Source organism: Cinclus cinclus, chromosome 3, assembly GCF_963662255.1.
Source record: "Cinclus cinclus chromosome 3, bCinCin1.1, whole genome shotgun sequence".
Taxonomy (NCBI): domain Eukaryota; kingdom Metazoa; phylum Chordata; class Aves; order Passeriformes; family Cinclidae; genus Cinclus; species Cinclus cinclus.
The window spans coordinates 50,345,968-50,372,733 of record NC_085048.1 but is presented as its reverse complement, the minus strand read 5'-3'; the positions used below and the strand labels follow the sequence as shown (position 1 = coordinate 50,372,733).

Sequence of the window (26,766 nt, the reverse complement as noted above, 5' to 3'; positions counted from 1 at the left end):
AAAACTCTCGGGGAAAGCATAAAACATTTGTGAGCAAGACTTAATAACCTTAAATAAAATCAATCCAAACTTTAAAATCTGTAAAAAAAAACCCCAACAAACCAGATCCTCCAGATTCTGCTTTTATATTTTCTGGGTTTTTTTGTGTTTTGTTTGTTTTTTTTTTTTTTTCCAGTTACTGTATTTGCAAAATAGAAGAAAGCAATTTTAGGTCTGGTCCCTGCCTCTTTAATATTTTTTTCCATTTGCAAAGTGTAAAACAGTGGCTTCCCATTTCTACTGTGGGGGAAAAAAATGCTATTGTACTTCTTTTCCCCAAAAGCAGGCACTGAGTGAATAAACACAGGGAAGCACTGGCTCAACATCTGGTCCCACACAGAAGGCAGGATTAATTTAGGACAAACAGAACAGGGAGAGAGCTTTGCATTGGTAGACCAAGACCTGGGCAGAAATGAACTGCTGAGAAAACCTGTAGCAGTAACAGCTCCTATGTTGGCATTCTTAGAGACACAATGCTGTAAATGATATAAGTGCATTAAGCTTCATGGGGAAGAATAATTTTCTCCTATTAGACAAAATAGCACAGAATGAGACAGCTACATATTGGCCCAAAACGCTGTTCTGGGGAGCTCTTCCACATCAAAAGCTTTATATTGCATCTTTATGTAACTTATGACACAGACATTTCTACTCCTCCAGTCTCAGTACACCAAACACTTGGGGGCTTGTCAGTAACAACTGAGTTTTCATTTGCCCTCCCAACTCAGAGTTGTTTCTCGAAAGTCCCACCCTGTTTCACAAGGGCCCTGAAGTGCTCTGCCCTCTGTCCCATTCTTTTTTTCCCATGTGTCAGTCTGAGTGCGAGTTCAGACACCACTTCTGTGCTGGTAGCTCACATGGAGATATCCCCAGTGCCCTTCTGAACAATAACTTAAATTTGTAGCGTGTTGTTCTAAGAAATGTCCAGCTAAAGCCCCATGTATCAAGAAAAAGAGGTTCTAAACCTGACAGCTTTACCTCCATTCTCAAACCTTGCACATGACAGAGCTGAGTCATTCATCATATTCAGACCCTGTCATATTTGATTTCAGCTGCTCTCAAGCCCCACACATCTCACCTCTATTTACATTCTGCAAATTCTCCTTGCATGGTGTTGCTTAGACAACGTGGTTGAGAGAGGGTGCTCACCAATGCAGCACATTATATTTTTTTTTTTCCAAAAACAAAAAAGTGTGGCTTTCCTGTTTTCCAGGGAAGACATCAGTGCTGCAGATGCACATTTCTTCATCTCAGTCTTCATGTCTGCTTTCCTAGCCTGTGATTTAATGAAAGATTAAAGACTAGCTTATGAAAGTTCACCACGGCAACTGCTGATGTCATTGGGAACTGGATTCCCAGTCGGGGCTTAAAGAAAGATGAAGACCATATTGATAATTGACAATATTTCTGACATTACTTATCTACCTAATTAAGCCACAACTCCACACCACTACATATGCTCAAAACTGAATGAACAGAAGATGTAGCACCATTAATACACTTAGCTATTGGTGCTACATAAAATTAGCCCACTGAAATTAACTGTTCAGGGAAGGTGTCGACTATTTATTCCTTTCTTATGAAGCAGCAGAAAAACAGAATTATTCATGCATCTACTTCGTGATGTCATGAAGTGATAATAATCCCACTGAAAGAAAAAGTATGTGCATTCTTCCTCTGAAAGCAAACCTAAATACTGCATCCTACAAGCCTTAAAACAAAGCAAGATTTTTTTATTCATGCAACTGCAAGGACATTCAAGCATTGAAAGAGAGGAGACACACTGACAGCCTGGACAGCTTTGCTAGTAATCATTGATGTGTTTGCCACCCTTTAGGGAAGAGGTAAAACTTTTGTCTATGTACAAACACAGGAACAAAATGCACATTCAAAGTAACCAGTACACATATGTCCCCTTCTGACTCTTTCTGAAACAAGTCACTGCTAAAATGCCTTCATGGTAATTTGTTGCTTGCTTCATCCTCCTACAGCAGCCCAAAAGCAATGTACTGATGGGCAATCAGCCCATAGCATGGAGATACACCCAGTGAAGGAGAATATCTGCCACAAATCCGTAATTTTCAGGAATGGCGAATAGGGGGCTTTTCAGGACTTTAGCAGATTTCATGAGGAAAAAATGCAATTAGGGGAGGAAGCAAAGTTTGATTACACAGATTTAAGAAACGCTAGCAATAAGTACAAATAGTTATGCTTCACTTATCTACTATGATTACAAGTATTTTGATGACAGGAATGAGAATGGAAGTAGACAGACCCTCTTCTTTCTGCATTGAAGTCAAAGCCATGAGACCTGGAACCGTGCCTGAGTGCTGGACACACAGCCAAGAGGCTCTGCAGTTCTCCTACACAGTGTGGCTGCCATCCTCATTACAAAAGAAGGGTAAAGCTGTCAGAGGGAAGCTCTTACAAGAAGACAGTTACAGCCTCTCCACAAAACTAAAACAATCCACCAAGAAGATTTAATGGGACAGAGTATCAAGAGGATGAAGAAAAAAAATACATATTAAGGCTCACTTTGCATGTAAGATGCTGCTTAGTTTGACTTCATTCCTACAACTTAAAGCAAGAACACACATGGTCCAAGATGCTCCCATGGATCTTCAAATAAATTCATTTTTAACTGGCTTTCACACAGCTGTCCTTAAAGGCCTGTGTGCTATTTTCATTTGATACTGCATTGATTTTCTCTGAAGTTTCCTCCTATCATGGCTACCCTGATCAATTAGTGTGCTATAAATAGAGCAGTCAGATTCCTTTCACTGGTCTCATTAAATTGCACTCCTGCTGAATTTCTTTGGAGAACAGAATTGGATCATACTGATAGCAATAGTATGAAGACGTCCTAGGGTTTTCCAGAGAAAATCAATTGTTCAATATTACTAACAAAATGCTTTATAAAGCATGACCCAATAAATCTCAGCTAATGCCCAAAACATATGTCAAACTAGCTTGCAGTTCTGCATCTGTAAACCACTGAAAAATACAGGATAAGAAAATAAGTGGTTAAGAGCCTCAGGCAGCTTCTCATTGATACATAATCCCTCATCTAGCACAACTGTTTAACTGCATCCCCTCATAAAGGAAACATGTTGCTGGAAGTATGCAGTTATCCCATATAATTCTTCAGGAAAATGAATTGAGAATTTGTGGAAGAACACAGTCTCAAGGCATGTCTGGTGCCTTTCAAAGTCACCATGTAATGGTGGTGGGCTCACTGACTAAAACTAGAGGAGAATTAGATTATCTGGTAAGGGTTAGTTACTGCAGCAGATGTGTGACAGCCATGATTTCAAAAACGTTAATCTTTATTTTCCAATGGTACATCAGTATAGCTTTTAAAAAACTTGTTTTAGAGATGACATTTTACTCAATGAGATTGATAACAGCTGTAAATTATGAAATATAATTGTCTCTTTTGAAACATTTCAAAATATAAACGGAAGGGCAGGTTTTAGGTCTGTCTTGTGCTGAACACCTTGCTCTATCCTTTTGTAATTATCCCGTCTTCCCCTGACATTCTTAGCATCCTCTTTTTCCCTCTGCAAAGCATTATCCTTCAAAACATTTTCCATCTTCCTCACAAAAAGAATCTACATTTTCACCATATACTCTTCTGCAGGTTGAAAATCCCTATTGCAAAGGTTGGGTTTATAAGTGCACTTGAATTAATGAATGTATCTAGTGTTTCTACATGGACTCACTGTGTCCGAAGCATAATCAATGAGGTTGCTCCGTGAAGACCAGAAAGATCCACTGCAGATTTCAGAAGACTGGCTGTACCTTGCAAAGCCTTTTCTGAAGAGAATGCTGGAGGACTACCAGTACTTGATAATTTGCCCCAGATTCTTTATACTTTCCATGGTGGCCTTCAGCCAGAAGAGGCAGTGCTCTAAATTATACTTTCAGTCAAATACCTTAGCACCATATTAAGGCACGCCCCAACAAACTCAGAAGCTTTTGTGGGTAATAAGGCGCATTCAGCGCAACGTCAGGTAAGAATTAATGAAAACTGCAGCTGAAACACACCTTTAGGGAGACCCTCCTCTGAAGCACATAAGAAGCACTTTCTCCTTCCAGAAAATGTCTTCAGTGGTGGAAGTAGCCAAGGGTTGAAATCCAGGTCTTCTCAGAAAGGAAGTCCTACCCCAAAAGATTCTAACACCTATAAAGGATTCATGAGAACCAACTAAAAAGAGCAGGGAAATAACAAATACATCTGAAAACACAATATTTAATCACTGATTAAAGAGTGCATTTTCCAATGACACTGTGTGATATTAGAGTCAGTCCTATAAAATCAGGGATGGGAATACATATTTCATAGTAAAAACCTATACTGTGAGGAAAAATGTAACATGTAACCCAAAAGAACAAGCAAGTACCTCAGCACTGCCAGAACTGTGCTGGGGGAGATGCTGACATGAGGCTCTCTCAGTGTCAGGCACTGGAGTGAAATTGTTGGGATTTTTGGCTTTTTTTTTTTTTTGATTGAATGTAAATTTATTTTCCTCAAAAAGGATGATATGTTCAGCCATCTCAGATTTCAGTCCATATCCATGTTTGGATATTCATTATGTATAAACAAAACATTACTACCCAATCCTTTTCATTACAGAAAAGACTGGAAAAGATTACAAGCACTATTTTCATATTCCACATAATAAGAAGGGAGCTTTTGTAAAGTGTATCATCCACACTGGAGTATGATACTTTAGAAAGAATTAATACTTAATTTTTTCTTCAGAAATACAAATTTCTTCATTTGTTGTATATCTAAACTTTCAGCTCCTGAACACTAAAATGCCACTTATTTAAACAGTTATGCCCATTAAAACACACAAAAGTTGAATTTTCTAAATTGTTTTATGATTAGGAAACATGAGATGAGAGAAACCATCACCAGCCATATAATTTCACATTTTTTATGGTGCTTCCCCCAGAGAATTTTCCCACAGTTGTTTTTAAACATTAGTGAATTATGACAGCAGTGTTCTTCTTGCACAGCAATCACTTGTAACAAAGTCAAAATTTTGCTTATAACCAAAGGCAAATTGTATTCATAAAATATAATTGTCAAAGGAGGTGAGCACTTGTAAGGAATATAAACCAAAATCACAAAAAAAAAAACCCTCATTGTATTCTTTTGTGGATGGAGTGCTGTAAGGCTTTGCTGGCAGAGGCACTATATGCATGGGCAGTAAGTGCTGAAGACAGTAACATAAAGACAACTGTGTACAGCCAAATAAGATCACAGGGGATTTATTAGCATCATGGAAAATAAAGGTTTCAGACTGGTTTCAGAAAATAATTACAAAATGATCCAGTGTATACTTTTGAGTATACAATGAAATGCATATATTATATATATATATATATATATAATTAACAAATATATATAATAATAAAATGGGAAATGCATATATATAATAGATTGATAACACAGACAAATTGAACACTATAAAGAAATAGATTTAGGCTCTCCAAATAAAGAGGATCCCACAGATTTTCACATCTCACTATCTCCAGTACCAAACAAGTCAGGAGGAACATCTCCAGGTCGTGATTCCAAATCACTGCTGCTGCAGATAGGTACTGCATCAAAACAATTCATTTCTATAGGTTACTGAGAGTCACAAACCAATCCCTGCTTTGGACCCAACAGCACACAGTGAAATAGCAAAGGGTTTTATAGGAGTTGACATTTTGAAATAGAAAAATTAGGATTAATGCCGAGAGGAAATCTGAAGAGCAAGAAGTCGTAGAGAGGTTTCCAAAGAATGTGCCAGACCTGCCTTCAAGCTTTTAAATTAAACTGTGAGAAGCACTAGAAAATATAATGCACAGGATAATCTTGCCTTAGCAGGAAGGTGAACTATGATCTTAAAACATGTCTTCTGTCTCTAACATTACAATTTACAACAAATTAGTTTTATTTCTGAATGACCTTACAAGGAAGACTACTATTTATTCCCTTTATGGCCTTAAGATACTGAAGAAATGAGACATATTTAGACCTTCACTGAGAAAAATCACTTTCAAAAACAAAGAGATATTTTGAAGCTGAGGAATTGTTATAACCATATAGTTGTTGAACTGTGGTCCACCAGAGACAACAGAAAGTCGTTCACAGTGACAAGAATTATTTGTCTGTACTGAGTTTGTGCTACAAGCCCTTCATGTTTGTGTCACCTTAGTATTGTATTAGCTTTTCAGCCTAATCAGAGCAATTTAGTCACTCTCTTTAGTAAATGCACGTAGATTCAGTTTCCTGATAAAGAGAAGAAAAACAGAAAAATAGCAAAAGCTCAAGAAAGAAGCAGCCAGCATGTACAAGTCTCTTCTATTTTTTTCTCTCAGGATGCAGTAATTTCATTTGGATATTTTTCTTTGTTGACAGAACTGATGGAAAAATGTCAACTATGAGCATTTTCATTGGTTTCCACACTAACCACATATACTTTGTTGAGTAGAAGAAAACAACAGATTAAAAAAAAAAATTCTTCTTTTCCTAGATCATGGCATGTCATTCCAGCAACATCCTCAGAAGCTCTCAATGTCTCCTGCCTGGTCCCATGAGCACCAAGTCACATGCACCAAGCAGGCCAGCTCCAGTGTGAGGAACTAAAAGCAGAGTTTCCTTAACAGCCTGGTACTTAAAGGACTCACTTGGTATACGAACAGACCACAACTCACTCTCCAGTGCTACTTTCATGACTAGTATGAAGAGCAATGGGAACACCAGTTAAGAGAAGACCTGGAGATGGGAAGTTTGAAGGTGATTGGAAGGCACATGTCAAGATCATTTAGCCAGTGAGATCACAAAAGGCTGAAATATCCTAAGGAGTCTAAGATGAACTTAATGTGCCATGAAGTCATCTATGCTGACTGAGGTTTTGGAGGATGCCATTGGAATAGAGACAGAAAAAAGCACATTAGTGAAGACTAGTACAAAGCAAGACAATGTCAGCAGGAGAGGGCTGAGGAACTGAGGAAACAGCAGGACTGTGGCAAAGCCTGCTCAGAGCAAGAAGGGCAGGAGGAAAGAGCAGAAAAGTCTGTGCCAGTTAGATCAAAGTGCCTGAACAAAAGCCAAGCTCCCCACAACTAATCACGCCTTGCTTACAGCAAATATCTGCAAACCACTGGCAAAGTGCCCTCATCTTTCTTGTTCAGGTTCTCATGGAGGATGACAACCCACAGCAGGCAGATACTCCACTAGCTCCAGTAGCAGTGTTTGGAAGGTGGGTGTTTAACTCCAATAAGCTTCCTTGCAGTTTTCAGTAAGATGGCACAGAGCAGAATTTCTGGGGGTAAGGGGAAAGAGTAGTTTAGTTTGCTGCTTCTTCTCATTTGTTTCAGAGATGGCAGCCCACGTGGCACTATGTGCATTCGAAGAGAACCCAATGAGAAGCGCTTAATCTAGCCATGCTAGAACTCAGGCTCCTGGCTTGGGGGCTCAAGATCAAAAAATCTAAAGCCTTGAATCCTCCTGATCAAAAGTAAATGTCAGTGGAGTCCAAATATATAAAAAGTGACTGGAAATCAGACCATAGCCTGTCGCAGTGGGCACCCCAAATTAAAAAACACTTAACAGTAATCTTTCAGTTGAATTATTCTCGGTAGGGGATAGGAAAATAAACATAAAAAAAGATGATGATATCCCCTCATCTTAAAAGTGTGTTTGTGGGAATACATAAATCAACAGTCCAAAGGCATTCCACATTTTTTAATGAGCATCATAAGAGACTCTAGCAATGAAATTAATTATTCTGTCTTCAGATAACAGGTTAACAGCTGGAACCACACTGAATAATGGCTGTGTCTATATAGACATCCCTGCCTGTAGCTGAACTCGAGCTCTAGTCATAAAGTCCTTTCTCACCCAGCAGGTTAAGCCCATCCAGACAGCAGGTGAGGAGCTAGAAATAACAATCACTTCCAGTCCACCCTGTTTCTACAGTAAATTGCTGCTAAGCATTTTTATGGCCTTTTTACAAGTGAGGAAAACCAAGTGTAAGTAAGCTCTTGAAAATAACAAGCTCTGAGGAAAAATATCCCATTTAACTGCTGTTGCTACAGAACATGAGTTGAACTGGTATGAAATTACACTGTTTTCAAGGACATCACTCTGTTCTCTGGGAAGTCCTGGGCTCAGGGGACACTAGCATTACAAACAACTTAATCCTTTGATTAAAAAAAACCCAAAAAAACATAACCCCCCCCCAAAAAAAAAAGCCCCCACAAACAAACAAACAACCCTAAATTAAATTATTTATTAGGCTTCCTGAAAATGGAAGATACTTCCATTAAAAGCTTGAGTCTGCTACTTTTTAATATTCTCTTAAGCAATATGCAAAGTGTCAGGATCCTGTTCTCAAAAAATGGTGGAAAATTCAAGCACTGAGTGAAAGGGGTGTATGGTTTTAAGTCTGGATGAAGAAACATTTAAAGCTCTATTTTGTGGTTTTTCAGCTCACTGCTTCTCACTGCTAGTACTAACTGTTCCTTCAGCTCATTATTAACAATCTTATGCATGGCACAGAGCATGTGACCATGTAATTATATGGAGTCACGATGCTGTTTTCGGAGGCATCCTTAGTTCTGGAAGTTCCTGTCTTAGGAATCCTTGGCACTGCAACATGCTGGTTGCACAGATGCAGTCCAGAACCAGGGGGCAAAATTTAAGCACTCTCTGTGCTTGTTGAACCAGCCCTGATGTTCAGCAAGATTCCCTGCAAGACACTGAGTTCACATTTAGAGAAAATGGGAGTAGGAAGTCCTGTCACTTTCATCACCAGACTGTACATGGTCTGTGTCTGGTACTTCCACCTTGCACTTTGCTGCAGCAAATCTGATTGGGGATGTTGTTCTTACAGCTCACAAGAACAGCTGTGTGAAAGACGTTTTTGAAAGTAATTGTAGCTGCAAGGATGTTGCCTTCATTTACTTCCCAGTTTGCTTTCATTCTTACAGGAGTGAATTTGTTTCAGCTTATAAAGCCTTCCTCTGTTACGCAAAAAAAAAAAAAAAAAAAAAAAAAAAAAAAAAAAAAAAAAAAAAAAGACAGCGTTAAAAGCCCTGCCTTGTCCCCCATAACACTACCACTGTTACTCCCAAACACCCTTGTCCCAGAAGCAAGAATCTTCTGTCTTCTGCAACAATGCTGACTGTCCACATATGCTCAGTTCCATATTTAAATGTGCATCATCTCTCTTCCACCAGCTTTTTAACTAGAGCAAAAGCATTCACACTCAGCCACCAAAAACACTTTCGCAAAGCATTAGGATGTACCTGAGTGAACAAGGATGTGCCTGAGTGAAAACACGCAGGAAGAAAAATCTGTCATGCATGCAACTACTATTATGCACTAAATAGAAATTAATATTTCAGAAGGAATTAGTGGCCCAAGTTTTAAAATACTAAATATCAGTTAGTAAGTTAAAGCGATTCATGCATACCTAGAGTGTTCCATTTTGCAAAACTCAATTATAATTACCCCCAAAGCTGTCTGTCAGAATTAACAATAACCCCAACTTTCAATATAATTTTCAAATTGAATTTTCAGTCTTTGAAACTGTTTTCACCTGCCTTATGAAAACAATGTTGTCTTAATAATTAAAAAAAAAAAGTCTATAAAGTCCATATAGGGGCTTATGTAAAAAAGGACTATCACCAAGAAAATAACTATACCCAGAACCTCCTCTCTCTTTCTGCCCAAGTGTCCTCAGCTAGGTGTTTTGGTAGCAAGGGTTAGGGCAGTGCCAGAAGCAGTAAAATGAAAGGCAAGTTTTCAGAATGGGGGAAGACGAGTGGAATATACAACACTTGACTTAATTAAACCATGCCAGAAGTCCTCCTAGCCTTATATCCTGTCCTTAACAGAGGCCAAAAGAAGAGAGCCTAGAGCAGCTGCAACTTGAACTACATATGTGATTACTTCCACTCAGCATCCACCTAATCTCCAGCTTTGTATAGCCTAAGGAATTCTGAACTTTGATTTGGTTTTTATATGTTTGCTAATCCTCAGTTCATTTCTCTTTTCATTTTCCCTAAACATAGCTAAAATTTAAGCATCCAGAAATCCTCGTGGCATAGAGTTCCACAAGTCACCCAGGTGTTGTACAAAGGTGTTTTATAAAGAGCCAGGCCTCCTCCTAGCATCACCTGATGATAGCCATTTCTTAAAATGTAAATAACAAATAACATCTGCAGCTTGTCCACTCTATCCAGCCATCCATGTCTGACCTCACGAGGGACCCTGCTTTAAGGAGGAAGTTAGATTTGTGAAGCTCCTGAGGTCTTTTTCAATCTGAATTATCCTATGATTCTATGGATTTATAGATTTCTGTACTTTCCCTCTGCAGTTTTTTTTCTTCCATCCAGATGAATTCCAGCCAATTTAATTGTTATTTATACAGAAACCATCTGATGCATTTTGGGCTTTTCACTCAGAGTTCATCACTTTCTATGGAAATTTAGGACTGGTTTTCTTCAGAGCTCTCAAAAATTCTCTCTTCTATGGGAAAAATAGCTGAAGCACACAGATTGCAAGCCATTACTGGTGAAGGAGGCAAAATTTTGTAAAGTTTTTGAAAGAGACCTTATCAGGGCTCTCAAGTATTGAAGCACACAATGCTGTAGCACTCCCTGCTTTCAGGAACACAGCTGCTGAGTAACATGAGTTTCTTCACAAGCCCAAAATCAGTGACTGCTTACAGAAATCAAAAAATGGGGAAAAGTGGGTACCTAAAGACTGGCCCTCCCAAACATCCACACACTGAATACAGTAGGGAGAGTCAACACAAAGTCCTAAAGTTGAGGCATGTGTTTCAGCTCTCAAAAAATGTTTTCCTTCTGACTTTACCCTAGGGAAGGTGTAGGAGCTCTGAGAGCAAATCCTCCTTCTCCTTGATGAGGAGCAACAGGCGTGTTGTAGGCACAAGCATCTGCAATGAAGAGTGTTGCTCCTTTTTTCCAAAAGCACACAGTCAGTGTATGAGCAAGGACTGGAGCACCAAGAGTCCCAGCCGAGTGCTCCCATCTCCACATGAAGTTTTCTTCTTGTCTAGCAAAACCATTTCTCCTACAAATCAGCACTGACCTATACTGCACCAATGTTTTTGGTACAGCATTGTTGTGATGGGTATGCCAGAATTTTACATGAGATTACAAATAATCACTGTCCTGTAAATGGAAGTCTCGGAAATCGGAAGTCTCTTTTCCTGGAAACAGCTTCCTAGGAAGTTTTTCTAATTTATACAAGTAAGTTTAGGGTTTGATTCTTTTCACACTCCTGTTTAACACATATGCAGACAAAGTACATACCAAAACTCATATTCTTCTATACAGTAGAAAATTGTATATTTACTTAATATTACTTTCAAGAGCAATTTCCTAAACATTAAGCCATTGTGAAAAGCCAAAAAATGCCATAGTTAGTATAGTCTTTGCTACATAGCATAGTAAGTATTCTGTTCACTGTGGAAGGTAAGCAAATATAATGCAAATTCAGTAGATTTCATTCAGGAGGCAAAGGGATTTGGTTAACATCAAACTCAGTGGTCACCAATCCCACTCTCACTGTCCTCTTCCACCTAAGCAACTCAAATATTTAATTTCTCCAAATGGTAAAGTTCAGCATCTTGAGCCCTGTTAAATCTTATAAGCCAAAGTAAATTTCATTTCTCTGATTAAATAGAAAGTATTTACAAAGATCATAAATAAACAGTGTGTGTGAGTTGTTCTTTTTCATTCTACCTGACTAAGCACTTTTTACTTTTACATCATTCAGAATGATGTTTTCTCTATGCATTTTCCTCCAAAATAAAAGGCAGTAATTAAAATGCCTTTTCCTTATCTCTTCTGGAGCATTTCATGCCCACTTTTGCATCTCTGCAATAAACAGCACTGAAGGCAGTGGCCACAAAATGATGCTTTAGGTGCTGGCAATCATCAGATTTTGAATATTCAAAACTACAAAGCTGAGGCAACAGGTAAGTTAACTAAGCCAATGGACTTCTCCTCAGTTCAGTCATGAACCAATCCATGGCAGAAAAATGCAGAGTCTCAGAGCCCACCTGAAGCTTGGTAGGTCACCCCTCATATTTTAAGATGCAATAATTCACTGCAGCTCTCCTCAAAATAACCATCTCTGGATAATGGCCAAGAAGAAACATCACCCTTGAAAATAAAGACTACTGAAGTATTTATTCGTGCTCTAAATCAGAAAACTATGGCTAACTTTGAAAAAAGCACAGAAAAGAAAACAACTTTGAAAGCAATAAAAGGAAATGCAGCACTGCTGCACAGGTCTCACTGCTGCCTTCTAATATAGTTGTGACAACAATGAAATCACACTGTTGCATAAGGAAACACAACAAAATGAGAACTGAGATCTTTTTCTCATGTCCCTACCCTTCTGTGTGCAACAGCAGGCTGAATACTAGTTGAGCCATTTCATCACTTAGATCAAAACTCCGTATTACTCCTATACAAGTTTCTTCAAAAATCACACTATCACAGTGAAAAAAAGTTCAAAGGCAAGGCTGTTATGTCGCTTTATGAGTAATAAAAATGTATAAGTGTTAGAAACATCACAGAAGAAGAATATATGTCCTTCTAAAATCAAGGCACACTGCCACAGGAGTGAATTACAGATATTTTAACATGGCAACTCAGGCTTGTGCAGAAAACAACCACTTCAACAATTTTAGTTTCTCATTTTAACAAGGATAAAATACCACAGGAAACAGATGCAAGTTATGCAGTATCCTTTCACCAATGTGCCTGTGCTGTGTAAAGTGCATTTACAATGAGCTGAAAGAAATTTAAATCACTGTGTACTCAGTCCCAGAAGCTGCTGCTTAGATTAATCTTGACCCAGAAAAAGAGCCAAGCACATGTTGAACCTTGAGTAAATAAATAATCCCAGCTGTCTAATCACAGGGCCCCACACTTTCATGACAAATGATGTAGAGCCTGTCTCCAAAAGAATAATAAAAAAAACCACCATGGCATGGCAGCAGCAACCCCTATGTCATCAGCCCTGTGCATAACAACATAAACTGATTACTTCTAACTTCCTGTTGCAGAAACTACCATCTGAATTTACAGAAAGCCAGTCACTTTGGAATAAAGACAAAAAAGTTACCTCATATTTATAGCAAGGAAGGAGCCTACACATCAGGAGATGCTGAAGTTAGCTGACTGAATTCACACTTTTCTCACAAGTAGCTTGCCTGTACACCCACACCCTAAGGTGTTAATAGCCTTGCAATTCATAAGCTGTTGGAATTTTGTTTTGTTTCGGTCTTTTTTATCAACCTATATTTGTAATGAACTGCAAAATGAAGTACAATGAGAAAAAGAAAGAAAATAATAATGTTACCTGAAGGCCCTCTATGGCTAATCTAAGCATGCTTGGTGTGAGCTTGGAGGCTTGCTTGAAGGTGAAGTTGCTCCAGTCTATAATCAAAACAAATCCATTCACCTGCAGCTCAGGGTCTTCAATCATGGCTTCTAAAGAAAGAAGTATGGCACGCAAAATATCCACCAGTGTGTACCTGAGAATGGGAAGAGGAAATGCAGTTAGGAAAGGAGCAACAACCACAGAGCTTTTGTCAAAAGTTGGAATCAAAGCATGCAAATGTGTCCTCAGAAGCACCTAAAGCTGGGAAATCCTCAAAAGTTTAATTAGTTGAGCTTATCTTCTGGGGCAGGATTATGTACCTATAGACCATTAGCCAGCCAGAACAAACCACAAGAATGTAACATGATACCTGGAAAGGCTGACCTGGAACAGAGACTAGACAGAGCAAAAGGAATAATATAGGTATTTATTGAAAGGATACATCTTGGGCAGTGGAAGAGCCTGGCTGGGGCTACACCCAAATCAAACCCAAGATGGATCCCGGTCACAAGTTTTTACACTTTTATAAGTTCTGGTTCATCTATGTATTGGGGTCAATTGTCCAACCACAACTTCAGGTTATGAAATATCAGCCCCCTGACTGCCCCTTCCCTTCACCATTGTTTATGCTTTTGGGTACCAGCTGTCCTTGATCTTCTAGCTAGGAAGAGATTGTTTTGTCTAACCGCCCTGTGAAGAGAACTCACTAGCACCTAACATGAAGTTTCAGAGTTACATACCAAGCAGCAGAGAATCCGAAAAATATAAAAGCTAGAACCCAAGGCATCAACACATCAAAAACAAATTTGAACTCTTCTGTAATATCCTAAGCTGCTTTAGTATCTTTATGGGTAATTACATGTCTGTATAAGAGCTTCTACACAAACTGTATTTTTCTAAAATCATAATGATACCAAAAAACAAGACTAATACCAGAGGCGTAGATCCAAAGTTTCCTCCTATAGTTTTCTAAGCAAATGAACAGGTCCTACAAAATTATCAACTAAAATCATGTGGAATTTCAACATGCTCTCCTTTTCCCACTCTCTGTCTATTTTTTTCTCTTAAATTCACAATTACAGAAGGCTGATTACTCAAGGATCTTGAAAGCAGAAAGTAACACACAATAGGGCTTTGAGGTGCTTGTCTATTTAAGGTGCCCCTGCTCATGGCAGCAGAGTTACAACTAGATTAACTTTGAGGTCCCTTCCAACCCAAACCATTCGAGGATTGTAGGATTTTATAAACAGTTACCAAAACAGACATAAATTTGTCAGCCCACACCACAATATCAAATGAAGCATTAGGAAGTTAAACCTGAAAACTACCAGAAATACAAATATTCCAGAAATTAAAGAGGTAAATATTCAGTATACAGATATTTTTAAGCAAGGCCCTTTAAATGCCCCCCATGATGGCATCAAACAGAAGTTTTCAAAATTGTGAGTCCCTAGAAAATTCTTCACCATTCTGTGTAGCAAAGCACATGTGTGCCTACTCAGAAATTACATTAAATAATACTCAATTCAACTTGCTTTAATACAATGAGTACACTGTTCTGTTGTGGACATAACTGTATTTTCAAAATATCTGCAAAAGGAAATAACAAATGAAATTAATCTGTTGTAGCTGACTCCTCACATCTTTCCATCTTCTTTTTATTTTATTTTTCATATTCACTCCTCTCCTTTGAACTTTTCTGAGAATTATCTATTTTCTAATGCTTTACTTTTCTGAGATCTAAGGTTTACAGGAAGTTTGGAATGCCTTGGTCTGAGGATGATTTTGACTACAGTTCTCACAAGGAATAGACATTGAAAATGTTGAAACTCTAAAATTAGCCTCAACCCTACTTGACATTTAGGTTGTCCCATTCAAAAGATCTCATTCTGCAGAAGGGCTCCACAATGCAGAGCCCTACATTCAGTCCCATAATAAGGGTCCCAAATTCCTGATGTACATCTCTAATGTCCTCCCTAAGGAGTTTAAGGAGACATCAAATGCCTTGGATTAAGAGCTTCCCAGTGGCACAAGGTTGCTAGAAATCCAGTGCATCAGACATAAAGATTCTTCACTTATGAAGCCAGTCAGCTAAGACTGACTATAAAATGCTTTTTTTACATATACCTAAGTGTTAAATACAAGATGTATACACGTAAACAGAAATGCACCTAATTATGTGTTGAATTCATTTAAGTCCACAGGAAAACTGTCAGGCAGCAATGAGAACAGGATTTCAGCTGCCACAGAGAGTAAATAGCACTCACAGGGATGGGTCTCCACAAATCTGTGGTATATTCACCACCACCATAATTCCTATTATAGGTCTGCTAGTGTAAGAAATACAGTCCACAACAACAATAATATTTATGTTTAGTCACTGAAAATAAGACAGAAGTCCTGCACAAAACAGGTCTGGCTAAAAGCAAGCAAGAACGCTTTCTGCCAGAGGGACGTAACCAAAGTATTCTTAAAGTCTAAAAAGCTACATCAGGAGTATGCAGGGACATGTCAGTAATAATCAAGCTTCCCACCTCAAATACCCTTCAGGGCAATTAGATAAAGATAGGAGCTATTCTTCCTTCTGTACTGGATCTCTTCTCTTGGTTTCAATACCTTACTTAAGGACAGTACAGACAAAAGACAGACAAATCCATCAGCGAGTATTTAAAGCAGCTTTTGCTGTGAATACATGCTAAGGCAATCCATAAATGTAGACCTGTTTTGGCAGATGAAATCTTAGATGGTACAAAACACTAAGTATTGAAAGTATCAGTTGCGCAGGCCAAGCAAATAAAAAAAAAAAAAAAACCCAAAAAAACATGATTGAAGAAACTGCATGGAAGCTTTCACACAGCATAGAGTTAATTGTGTAAAGACTCATCTTTAATCCACTCCAGCCCCATATTGTCCAGCATTTCACCTCACTGCTACTACTGTGTGCGCCAGCAGTAGGATGCACAGGCTCTGCCATAAAATACACTCCACCCCGTCTGACTTCAGGGAAATCAAAATCCTATGTAAAAAAAAAGTTGTGAAAAATTGCTCTGTATTTTGTTGCTGAAGCTTTTATTTCACACTGAAATTACTTTCTATATAGATACAGAAATTCAACGAGTCAAAAGTGAGAAAAACAGGCCAAGCTAGTGAGTGTAAAATATATTTGGTCCTGCCTTTCTAATTTGAAGGAAAATAAAATAAAAGAAAATATTAGCCCTTAATTTGAAGAGACTATGGTGTACAGTCTGAGGGGAAGATGGTACTGTTTTATTCTTACAAATCTGTGCTAAGTAAAAACGTGTATTTAAGGAAAAGCAAGCCACTCATTTTGCCCTGGCACAGTCTTTTAATGACTGGCCCCAGTGCTGTCAGATATGTAGGGTGTGCTGGACCCAATGGGCTGCAGTGCATGTTCTGTAGAGGCTGGAATTTAGGCTGTGAATAAATAAATCCTAATTTATTTATGGCTAAATCCAGTTGCATTCACTTGTTTAAACAGACTCTTAAGGGACATATTGTAGCTAGCAAGATATTACTAATTGCTAGGATAATCAAGAACTCACAGTTAATTTAAATGTATTTAATGCCTTCCATTTATAGAACCATGCTTAATTCACTGGAAAACTTGGACAAGTTTTTTAGTCCAGTTATTAATGTGTGTAACAAATGGTGGAAATATGTTATCACATATATAATGCACTCTTAAATGTTCCTTTTTCATGTGAGCCTTAATTCGAGAATGACAGAAAGAGGGACAGGTGCGCAAGACACACTCTGCTACATCTTGAAATTTTTTATTCAGGTTGACTTGAAAGCAATAGAACCTGAAAAGGTGTGACAAGTTAACAGCCACACTGATAGTGAATCTTTCAAATGCTTTGGTAGCTTTTGGCTACCATTTCTATCCCAACAGTGACAGAGTTTTGGAGGGAAATGCATCACTGGGGTTTTTATTTGTCAAGCGAAAAAGACCTCAAACAATTTACTGAGCACCCTATTCACTTGTAATTTAACAGTGGCAGCAATTCCCCCTTTACAAAAAAACAAAAAAAACCAAAAAAAACCAAAAACTTATATGAGTTTTCTGGGTTTTGTTTTTTCTTTTTTTTTTTTTTTTTTTTTTTTTTTGTTTGTTTTTTGTTTTTTTTTTTTGTTTGGTGGGACATGAACAGATTCAATGTATTTCCAAGGATTTATTGGGAAAAACCATCTGGCAGATATGGCTATCAACTGTTGGTAATACTTCACCAGGACCTTTCACCTTTACCTCTAAGTTATGTGGTCTACACATCCTCTTGTATGCATCCACTGTGATATCCACCAGGCCAATATAAAGAGAAGAGACAAGGAGAAATCAGGGTACAGATGTCTCACGTCAAACTCAGCTGTGTCAGCTGTTTTCATACTTTATGCTCTTGATGATGAGTGGCATCCACCATATCTTCTGTTTAACCAGATTCTGGTTCCAGTCAATTCACTTTTGCCCTGAATAACAGATAATCTGATTTAGCAGGGTTGCCCTACTATCTCTATGGCTATTTGTCATCTCCTCCCTAAAAGAAAGAAATTTTTGAAGCAATGTTGAGAATTAAGACTGAATGGCATGAATCTGCCCCTCAGGATGTGAACTAGAAGAGATAAATGGTAAGTCTCCTTTGCCTAAATTGGAGCCATATGCCTCGTGAAGGTCCAAAACACAGAAAGCGTATAATCTGTGTTTTAAACTCCCCACCATTTGGACAAGAAAAGGCTTATGTCAAATGAGCTCTTGTGCCACTGTGATTTAAAAGGGAAAGCTGGTTAAGTCTCTGAGCCATCATCCCATCTCTAAGATATTGTCTGGGTTTAATATTTTTAGAATTTCACCAAAACAAGAGCTCTCAAAATACACCAAGAGGTACTTAAAAATGATGCTTCACATCTCCTTGGTTTGTCAGTTTGGATACAGATTTGAATTATGAAGAGATAGGGGATTTAAAGTTCTCTTAGGGCTATTCTGCTTAAATAGTGACAGCATGCCCTGAGGATACCTTATTCTAAAAACAAAAAGCACTGTTAAAACAAATGCATAGAAAAAATAGAAATAGTTTCAAATATTTTACCAGTTTATCTCTTAGATTAATATTTAGTACCATTCATTATGCTACATATTAGCCCAGTATCTAACAGTCACAGCCACAGATGAAGATTCACTGATCTGAATTTTACATTGATCAAAAAGCTGCCCAGCCAAAATCCCTTCAGTCAAAATACAGGTGATGATAGGCAGATAGGGTTACCTGGGGGAAATTAGGAAACAATAAAACAGCATCAGTCAGCAGGAGTAACTGTAGAAAAAAAATAACAGTGTTTACACTAATTAATAGTGATCATTTGGAAGATGTAACTTCCAAACAAAAAATTGACTCTGTTAAGCAGTTATTTTACTGTTAATATGTTACTGCTATTAGCATTGTTATTTACTTTGTCATACTGCCTCCATCAGAGCTTGAAAAATACCTTGCCATCTTGCCTGTTGTTCATGGTGAGCTAAGGAGCTGACCAGCCTCCTCACAGCTACAGAAGTTACATTTTCTTTTAACAGGAGGAAAAGTTTCCAGCGCTTGTGCACATGAAAGCCTGGTTTTGAAAGCAAACCGGTGGACTCCGTCTTTGCCCTGCTGTAAGCTGTCTGATGCAACAGCAGAGCCAGCAGTAAATGAGTGCAGGGGATTTCCACATTCACTGAGGATGGTGTGAGCTGACTGGGTCACTGTGACATCGACAGAACTAGGCATCATTGCACTTTTCTAATGCTCTTTCTGGGGAAAAACCTGAGATAATTAATACCGGAAAGGTTTCAAACACATAGCATCAAAATGGAGTGATATTCCTGGGGAATGTGTGTCCAGGTGCCAGGAAGCATAAATAAGACCATGCATGACAACAGATCCCTTGCAGCTGAGAGCTGAAGTTAATTGCACTATTTACTGAAAAAAACTTCGCCAGCTGGACACATTAAGAAAAAGGGAGTCTTCAAATGCACATAGACACCTACAAGCCAAATGTAGCTAAGAATCAACAATCTGGAGGCTAATAGACAAGGCTGATCCCTCCCTGAGTGCTATCCAGCTTCCTGGCAGGAAAGCCACTGACCTTCATTTTCCTCATAGCACAGACAGGGTGGAGAGTTAGGCTACATCCCACTGAAAAATTGTGGGGCTGCTGAGCACATTATCTTTCACCTTTCCTTTTTTTGTTTGTTTGTTTTAAATACATGTCTGATTGGGTTGTTCAGATGGCAGGACATCTGGTACCGTTTTCAGGCCCTGCTTTAATTTAATGATTTAACATCTAGTACACAGGGTTGTTTTACGACAGGAATATTTTGCCTCCCACACTTTTCTTTCTAATTGGAACTATGTAAGTCATAGGCTGACAGCGCTATATAAATTATCTCTAGTATGTCTGATATTCATTTAAATAACAAATTGGAACTTCTTATTTCTAATTGTTACATCCTGGCCATAACAAGTTGCACATATATGATAAATGTGGAGGCTTGCTGTTAGTTTGTGAAGCACACAAAGAGGGCCTAACAAGACAGGCTTCAGTAAGTAACCCTCCTATTGCTGCTGTAAGAGGAGCACTGGTTTATGTACTGCAAGATCTCAAGTCAGTTAAGGCATAGGCTTGAGACATATTGCATAGCAGCCATGGCATAAGTTCCACAATGCTCCTCAGGTTCAGCCACTGAGCATCAGATAATGGAAGGCACTAAATTAATTAGAAAAGAAAGTGACCTAGCTCCATTCCCAGATGTGTCACTGACTTGTCATGTGCCTTGGAGCAAGCCACTCCCCGCAGCTGGGCTTCAGCTCTCTCTGCTTTGTTTGAGTGGTCTGTGTGAAAACAAATCCCTCGCTCTGGAGGAGAGGCATGCCGTGAGCATGCAGTGCTCAAAAGCAGTAGGCAACCAATTGCAAACACGTCCATTAAGTACTCTAGTGTACCCCAGCCACTTCACCATCACAGCATAAATAATATTAATCATACCAACAGGAATTAATGAAAAAAAACAATAAATTTATTGCTGTGTCAGCTGAGCTCATGTACTTTAAATACCAGTATATCCAACATCAAGAAGAAAATAAATCTATTCTTTCTACATGGCAATTATTATTTTTAATGCTACTTTATCTCTGCACTTGAATTCTTGGTATTATTTTGACTAGGATCAAGTCAAGTGATACAGCAAATGTCACACAAAGCTTTAGGATCCTTTCGTTTATAAGAAACAACAGTATACAGTAGGTCACACTACCTTTAACAAGGAAACTTCTTCATCATAGACATATAACTTAATAAAAATCCTAAACATCCATTTCTCTGCTAACTCTTCCTTCAGGGATTTTTAAGAGTTTGTGGAGTTGTTTATAAAATAAAAAGTTGACCTGCTGCTTATGTGGGAAACAAGCAAAGTCCTTATCTGGGGAAGGAAATACACTCAGCAAGTCCTTAGCCTCATCACCACTGCTCTTCACTCAGCCTTTATGCTCCATCTGCTAGAAAAGCAAAGGAGAAAAGGACGCTGGCCCCAGCTGTGCATATATTCATCCACCCTTTCTAGTCACTACCCTGGCTGTGGGCCGTTTTTATTTGCGCCAGACAGCTTTCTCCTAGTCCCTAGGCTTGATCCGTGGATTAGCAAGGACAGAAAACTTCTCCCATAGACAGTGTGGGTGTGGCTGCCATATCTGGAGGAGAGGGAAGCCAAGGTGGGCCAGCATCCCTCTGGACAGAGACCTGTCCCTAGCTGTAACACCAACGGGGGCAGGGAGCACTGAGAATGCTCCCTGACATGGCAATCCACACAGCCCACAAGAGGACAGCTAAACAAACACTTAAAGGGCAAACTTAAACATGCATATCCCACAGATTTTGTCCTTTCTATCCACACTGACAGCTGTTTGAGTCCCCCCAAAGTTTCAAAGCAGATGAACTGAGGGTGTCTGCCCTGAGCACTCAGCACTATGTTGACTACAACAAGGATGGCAACTTACAAGATTCTAAGTCTTCTCACTAAAAACTGCTTCGGATCCTAAACCCGCACTCAGGTTAGGAGCCAAAGAAAACAATGCAGTACATGCAGAAGAAGGTTTTAGAGAGTTTAAATGTACTGAAATTAAGCCATTTTGTGGATGTAATTTTAGACTGCAGGAGAAACTGAGTATGACACCCCCACAATGTATTTAGAATAAACAAATAGTGTCACATAATATTAAGCCAGTTTCTAAAAAGGGCTTTGATGGAAACAGCTCTTGGGTCATTCTACTAAATTATCTTCAGGCTAGAGTAGTCCCCAGAAAAAGATCAGAAACTGTTCTGGAGACTAGTCTTCAATTTGCTATCAAAGCTTTGTTTACTTCAATCTTATTATGCAGAGAATTGACATTTGGAGCAGCATGCGTAGAAAAAGAAGTGGTTACAGAAACTTCCATCCTGGCATTTCCAGGTGGCTCAGGAAGAGCTTCCTTCAGCTGAGGGAAAGGATTCAGAGTCTTAGCTACCTGCACAGGCAAACTTTTCAGCTCAAAATGCATGATGGATACTCCTGTTCTACACACAGCATCTCCCACTTTCTCCCATGGCACCTGAGCAGCTCCGTGTCTGCTGAAGCAGAAAGACCAGCCAAGAGTGCAATCAGCCTTTGTCTGGGGGATAAGCACATCATCTATGTGCCAGCTCACTTCAGCTGAGCGGAGGCAGAAGGGTGTAAACCTGCTAGCAGACAGTTGAGAAGAGCACCCCAGCAGTGTCTACTTGCCTCCCCAAAATTCACACCCCAAAGGATGAGCTGGTTGAAAAGGCCCTAAGCCACAAAACGTTATTACTTCTTTATTCTCTCCCTCTGCCTTCCAGGCTGCTGCCCAGCCCCCTGTGGCAGCGCCGGGTGTGTCCCTGCTGCCCACCCTCTCTCCCTCTTCTCTGGCACGGCTTTCCCACGCATTGCCGGGGTGGGAGAAGTGGTTGAGGTGGGCGAGTGGCTCTGCTTTTACCTGCTCTGGTCCCAGTTGGCAGCAAAAAGGACGAGAATCTTCCTGCCGTAGTGGTCCAGGTTGGCCAGCCCGCCGGGGAAACCGTCCTTCAGCGCTTGCTTGATGCCCGGGTCTGTGGCCTTGAAGCTCTTAAACATGTCCAGGTTCTGCTGGCGATATTCGAAGTATTGGGCCAGGAGGCGAAACGCCTCGAAGTGCTGAAACTTCCTGGCCCGCAGAAACCGCAGGATGAAGGCATCGTCGGTGCGGAGGAAGCCGATGTCCGGCCGGGTGATGACCATGTCCCGCACCTCCTGGATGTCCTGGTGCAAGGTGTCGGGGTTCTCGTTAAGCTCCAGCCGGGCTTTCTCCAGAGTCTCCGGGGAGAGACCTGCCTGCAAATGAGTCATGGCGCTGCCCTCCTCCTCCTCCCCGGCTCTGCTGCCTGCGCTCCTCAGCCTCCCGGCCGCTTGCCCCCCGGAGGCGGGGTGCCCCGGCACGGCCGGCCGCCGCTCCCCGCCCCGCCGGGCCTCGCCCCGCCGCTCCCCGGCCCCGCCGCCGCGGCCGGTCCGTCCGCCGAGATGCGAGCGGCTCCCGGGCTCCCAGGTCCCGGGGGGGGGCTGGAACCGAGACTGCCCCCGGGCTGCTGGCGGAGGCGCGTTATCTCTCTGACATAGCGCCCTCCCCGCCGCGGGGTCCAACGCGCCGCATCATCCCCGCAGCCGGTCCGCGGAGGCGCCGAAACCCGCCGGGAACGGGGCTGCGGGCTGCCGGCTTGCTGCTCACCGCCCGCCCCCGCCGGTGCCGCCGCCGGTGCGGATCTCGGGCAGGGCGGTAGCGAGGAGCCCGGTCGCTAGGCAGGGCGAGCGGCGCCCGGGGGTGCTCCCCTGGCCCGCGGCTGGCAGGGGAGATGCCCTCCCCGGAGCAGCACCATTTACGTAAGATCAGCGCTCGCCCCACTTCAGGAGCGTCTCCCTGGGTTTGAGGGAGGGTTGGGGAAAAAAAAATAAAAAGGCACCACCAAACTAAAAAAAGCCAGCGAGGAGGACGAAAGCCGATCCGCAGGTACTTCGCCGGTACTGCAGCCGAAGCGCTTCCCGCCCGCCGGCACGGAGCCCGGAAAGCCGAACGGATCCTCGGCCTGGAGGATGCTCGTGCCCCCCTCCCGCGCCCTCCTCCTCTCCACGCCCCGGCTCGCAGACGGCACCAGCCGGCCGGGGGCTGCCTGCTGCGCGGCCCCGCCTTGCGCGCGCCCGCTCGGGCCCGCGCCCGCTCACGGCTCGGGAGCGCGCCCGCCGCGCTGCGCCGCCGATCCCCGCGCAGCTCAACACAGCACGGCACAGCACATCACAGCTCAGCACAGCACAGCACAGCTCAACACAGCTCAGCACAGCTCAGCTCAGCACAGCACAGCTCAGCACAGCTCAGCTCAGCACAGCACAGCTCAACACAGCTCAGCTCAGCACAGCTCAGCTCAGCACATCACAGCTCAGCACAGCACAGCTCAGCACATCACAGCTCAGCACAGCACAGCTCAACACAGCTCAGCTCAGCACAGCTCAGCACAGCACAGCACAGCTCAGCACGGCACAGCACAGCTCAGCTCAGCACAGCTCAGCACAGCTCAGCACAGCTCAGCTCAGCACAGCTCAGCTCAACACGGCACAGCACAGCACAGCACAGCACAGCACAGCTCAGCACAGCTCAGCTCAGCTCAACACAGCACAGCACAGCACGGCACAGCACAGCTCAGCTCAGCTCAGCTCAGCTCAGCGCAGCCCGCGGGTGCGCGGCTCCCGGGGCCGGGGCGGTGGCAGAGCGTCGCCGCTGCCGCCGGTGCGCGGGGGATGGTGGTGGCCGGGGCGGGGCGGTGGCCGGGGGGCTGCGAGGGCAGTGGGGCCACGCGTAAGTCCCCACGGAGCATCCCGACCGCGCGGTCTCGGGGCCGTCGCAGTACTGAGATGCCGTTCATCAAGAGGTGGTTTTCCGAGCAATCCTCTCTTGCGGCTGAATTTCCTAACACTGTGAGCTTAAAAATCTGGGAATAAGATAAAGCAGCCCTCTTTTGTGGCCTCGTGTCGGATGTGGCATGTCTTTAGTTACATTATATTGCAAAGGACGAAAATATCGTGCTTCTGTGTGCGGGATATTCCCGTGAGGAAAGATGTATTTTTTCATGCAGGAAAGTTTGATGCTGCAGTCTCTGGGGAAAAGTTTCCACTGAAAAGCATTTGACCTTTATCTGTAGTACTGGACCTTCCCGATGCAAATACACCTGTGAAAATCAAGCTTACACAAAAGACGCGACAAACATGGGAAAGCCTGCAACATGTCCCTCCTCCTATGGGAAGGGAAGCTCCTTGGCACTGCATTGGGCTCCTTTCCCAAGGTGACAAAGCCAGAGGCCAAATTACTGAAAAGGCACTGGGGTCACTGCTCTGTTCAGAGGGTATACATGGGGAATACACCAGAACAAAGTATAAGATGGGTGCTCAGACAAATAACAGGGCCCATAGAAACATTTCAGTGATAGCCTGCATGGTCTGCGAGCCATCACCAGGTGCTTGGCAGCAGGAGGGAGCCCTCTGCAATGAGCAGGGTCTAAGCAGTAAGCAACGCTCAGGCAGCAAAACTGTTGTTCTTTTGGAGGCTGAGGAGAGTTTTTTGGGTTTGCTGGATTTAATTGGGTTTCTGCGCTGGGACCAGACTTTCCATGTCCTATATTAAGGAGAAACTTTTGGAAGAACCAGTCTAATAATGCCCAGTCATTGTGCCCCAGCTCTGTTCACTCTGAATTTCATGATGTGATTTGAGATGTCTCACAAGAGAGAAAGATATGCTATCTATCTAAGGGCTGAATCACTCTCTATAAATGCTTATTTCTCTTTGTCTGATAAAATGACTTTAAATTACCCCCCTTTTGTAGATGTGATTCATCTGGGTTGGTACCTTTTCCTTAGAACAGTTATTGCTCCAGAAATAGTTTTTGCACTTTTTTTTTAATTAGTTTCTATTATTCTGAAATCTTCATTTCCTTTTGCTCTTACTACCTTCCTCTACATTACCTCCACAGAGAGTCTTTCAGAATAACAGTTTCCATCACCCCTGTGGAACAAACTTTCAGCTATTCTTGCCATCATTTTCCATTTCTGATGCTTCTGCTCTGCCTTTTCCATTGCAACTAAGCTAATAAAAGAGTAGGTCATGTGACAAGTGCCTTAAATTCACTCGGTGCAAGTCAAGCCGCAGGCATCCAGTGTCTGGCAAAATCAAGTCCATAATATATCCTGTCTGTGACCTTGTAGTGGGTTCACACTGGCTGAATGCCAGACACCCACCAAAGCCACTTCTCCCTCCCCCTCACAGTTGGACGAGGGAGAGAAAATATAACAAAGGGTTCATGAGTTGAGATAAGGACCAGGAGAGATCATTCATCAAATACTGTCATGGGCAAAACAGGCTCAAATTAGAGATTATTAATTGAATTTATTGCTAAGAAAATCAGAGCAGGATAATGAGAAGTAAAATAAGACCTTCTCTGCACCCTTCCCTCCTTCCCAGCTCTACCTCCTCCCCCAGTGCTGCAAGGGAGACAGGGAATGGGGATTATGGTCAGTTCATCACACGTTGTTTCTGCCGCTGCTCAGGGAGAGGAGTCCTTTCCTTGCTCCAGTGCGGGGTCCCTCCCACAGGAGACAGTTCATGAACTACTCCAGTGTGAGCCCATCCCACAGGAACAGTCACCCTCAAACTGCTGTAAGGTGGGTCACTCTTCCACAGGGTGCGGTCCTTCAAGGACAGGCTGTTCCAGCGTGGATCCCCCATGGGGTCACAAGTCCTAATCAGGAAACCTGCTCCAGCATGGGCTCCTCTCTCCACAGGTCTGCAGGCGTGCCAGGAGCCTGCTCCAGCACAGAGGTCACAGCCTCCTCTCAGGCATCCACCTGCTCCAGCCTGGGCTCCTCCATGGGCTGCAGGTGGATTTCTGCATTGCTGTGGAGCTCCCTGGGCTGCAGGGGCACAGCTGCCCCACCATGGGCTGCAGAGAAATCCCAGCTCTGGTGCCTGGAGCACCTCCTGCCCCTCCTTCTGCACTGACCTTGGTGTCTGCAGGGCTGTTCCTCCCACATGTTCTCACCCTGCTCTTCTTCAGCTAAAAACACAATTGCACAGTAATTTTTTTTTTGTCACCGAGGCTTTATCACCATTTCTGATGGGCCCAGCCATGGTCAGTGGCATGTCCATCCTGAAGCCAGCTGGCATTGGCAATGCTAGACATGG

General features: G+C 42.0%; 1 protein-coding gene across 1 annotated transcript in view; it reads right to left on the bottom strand.

Moving 5' to 3' along the window:
- CLVS2 (clavesin 2) overlaps positions 1 to 22,895 on the bottom strand; it is a 48,269-nt gene extending 25,374 nt beyond the window's left edge. Inside the window, exons 1-2 of the mRNA XM_062488771.1 lie at positions 22,507 to 22,895; positions 13,448 to 13,622 (exon numbers count right to left, since the gene is read on the bottom strand). Coding sequence (XP_062344755.1) covers positions 13,448 to 13,622; positions 22,507 to 22,895 — 564 coding nt within the window. The remainder of the gene's footprint in view (positions 1 to 13,447; positions 13,623 to 22,506) is intronic.
- Positions 22,896 to 26,766: the final 3,871 nt, after the last annotated feature.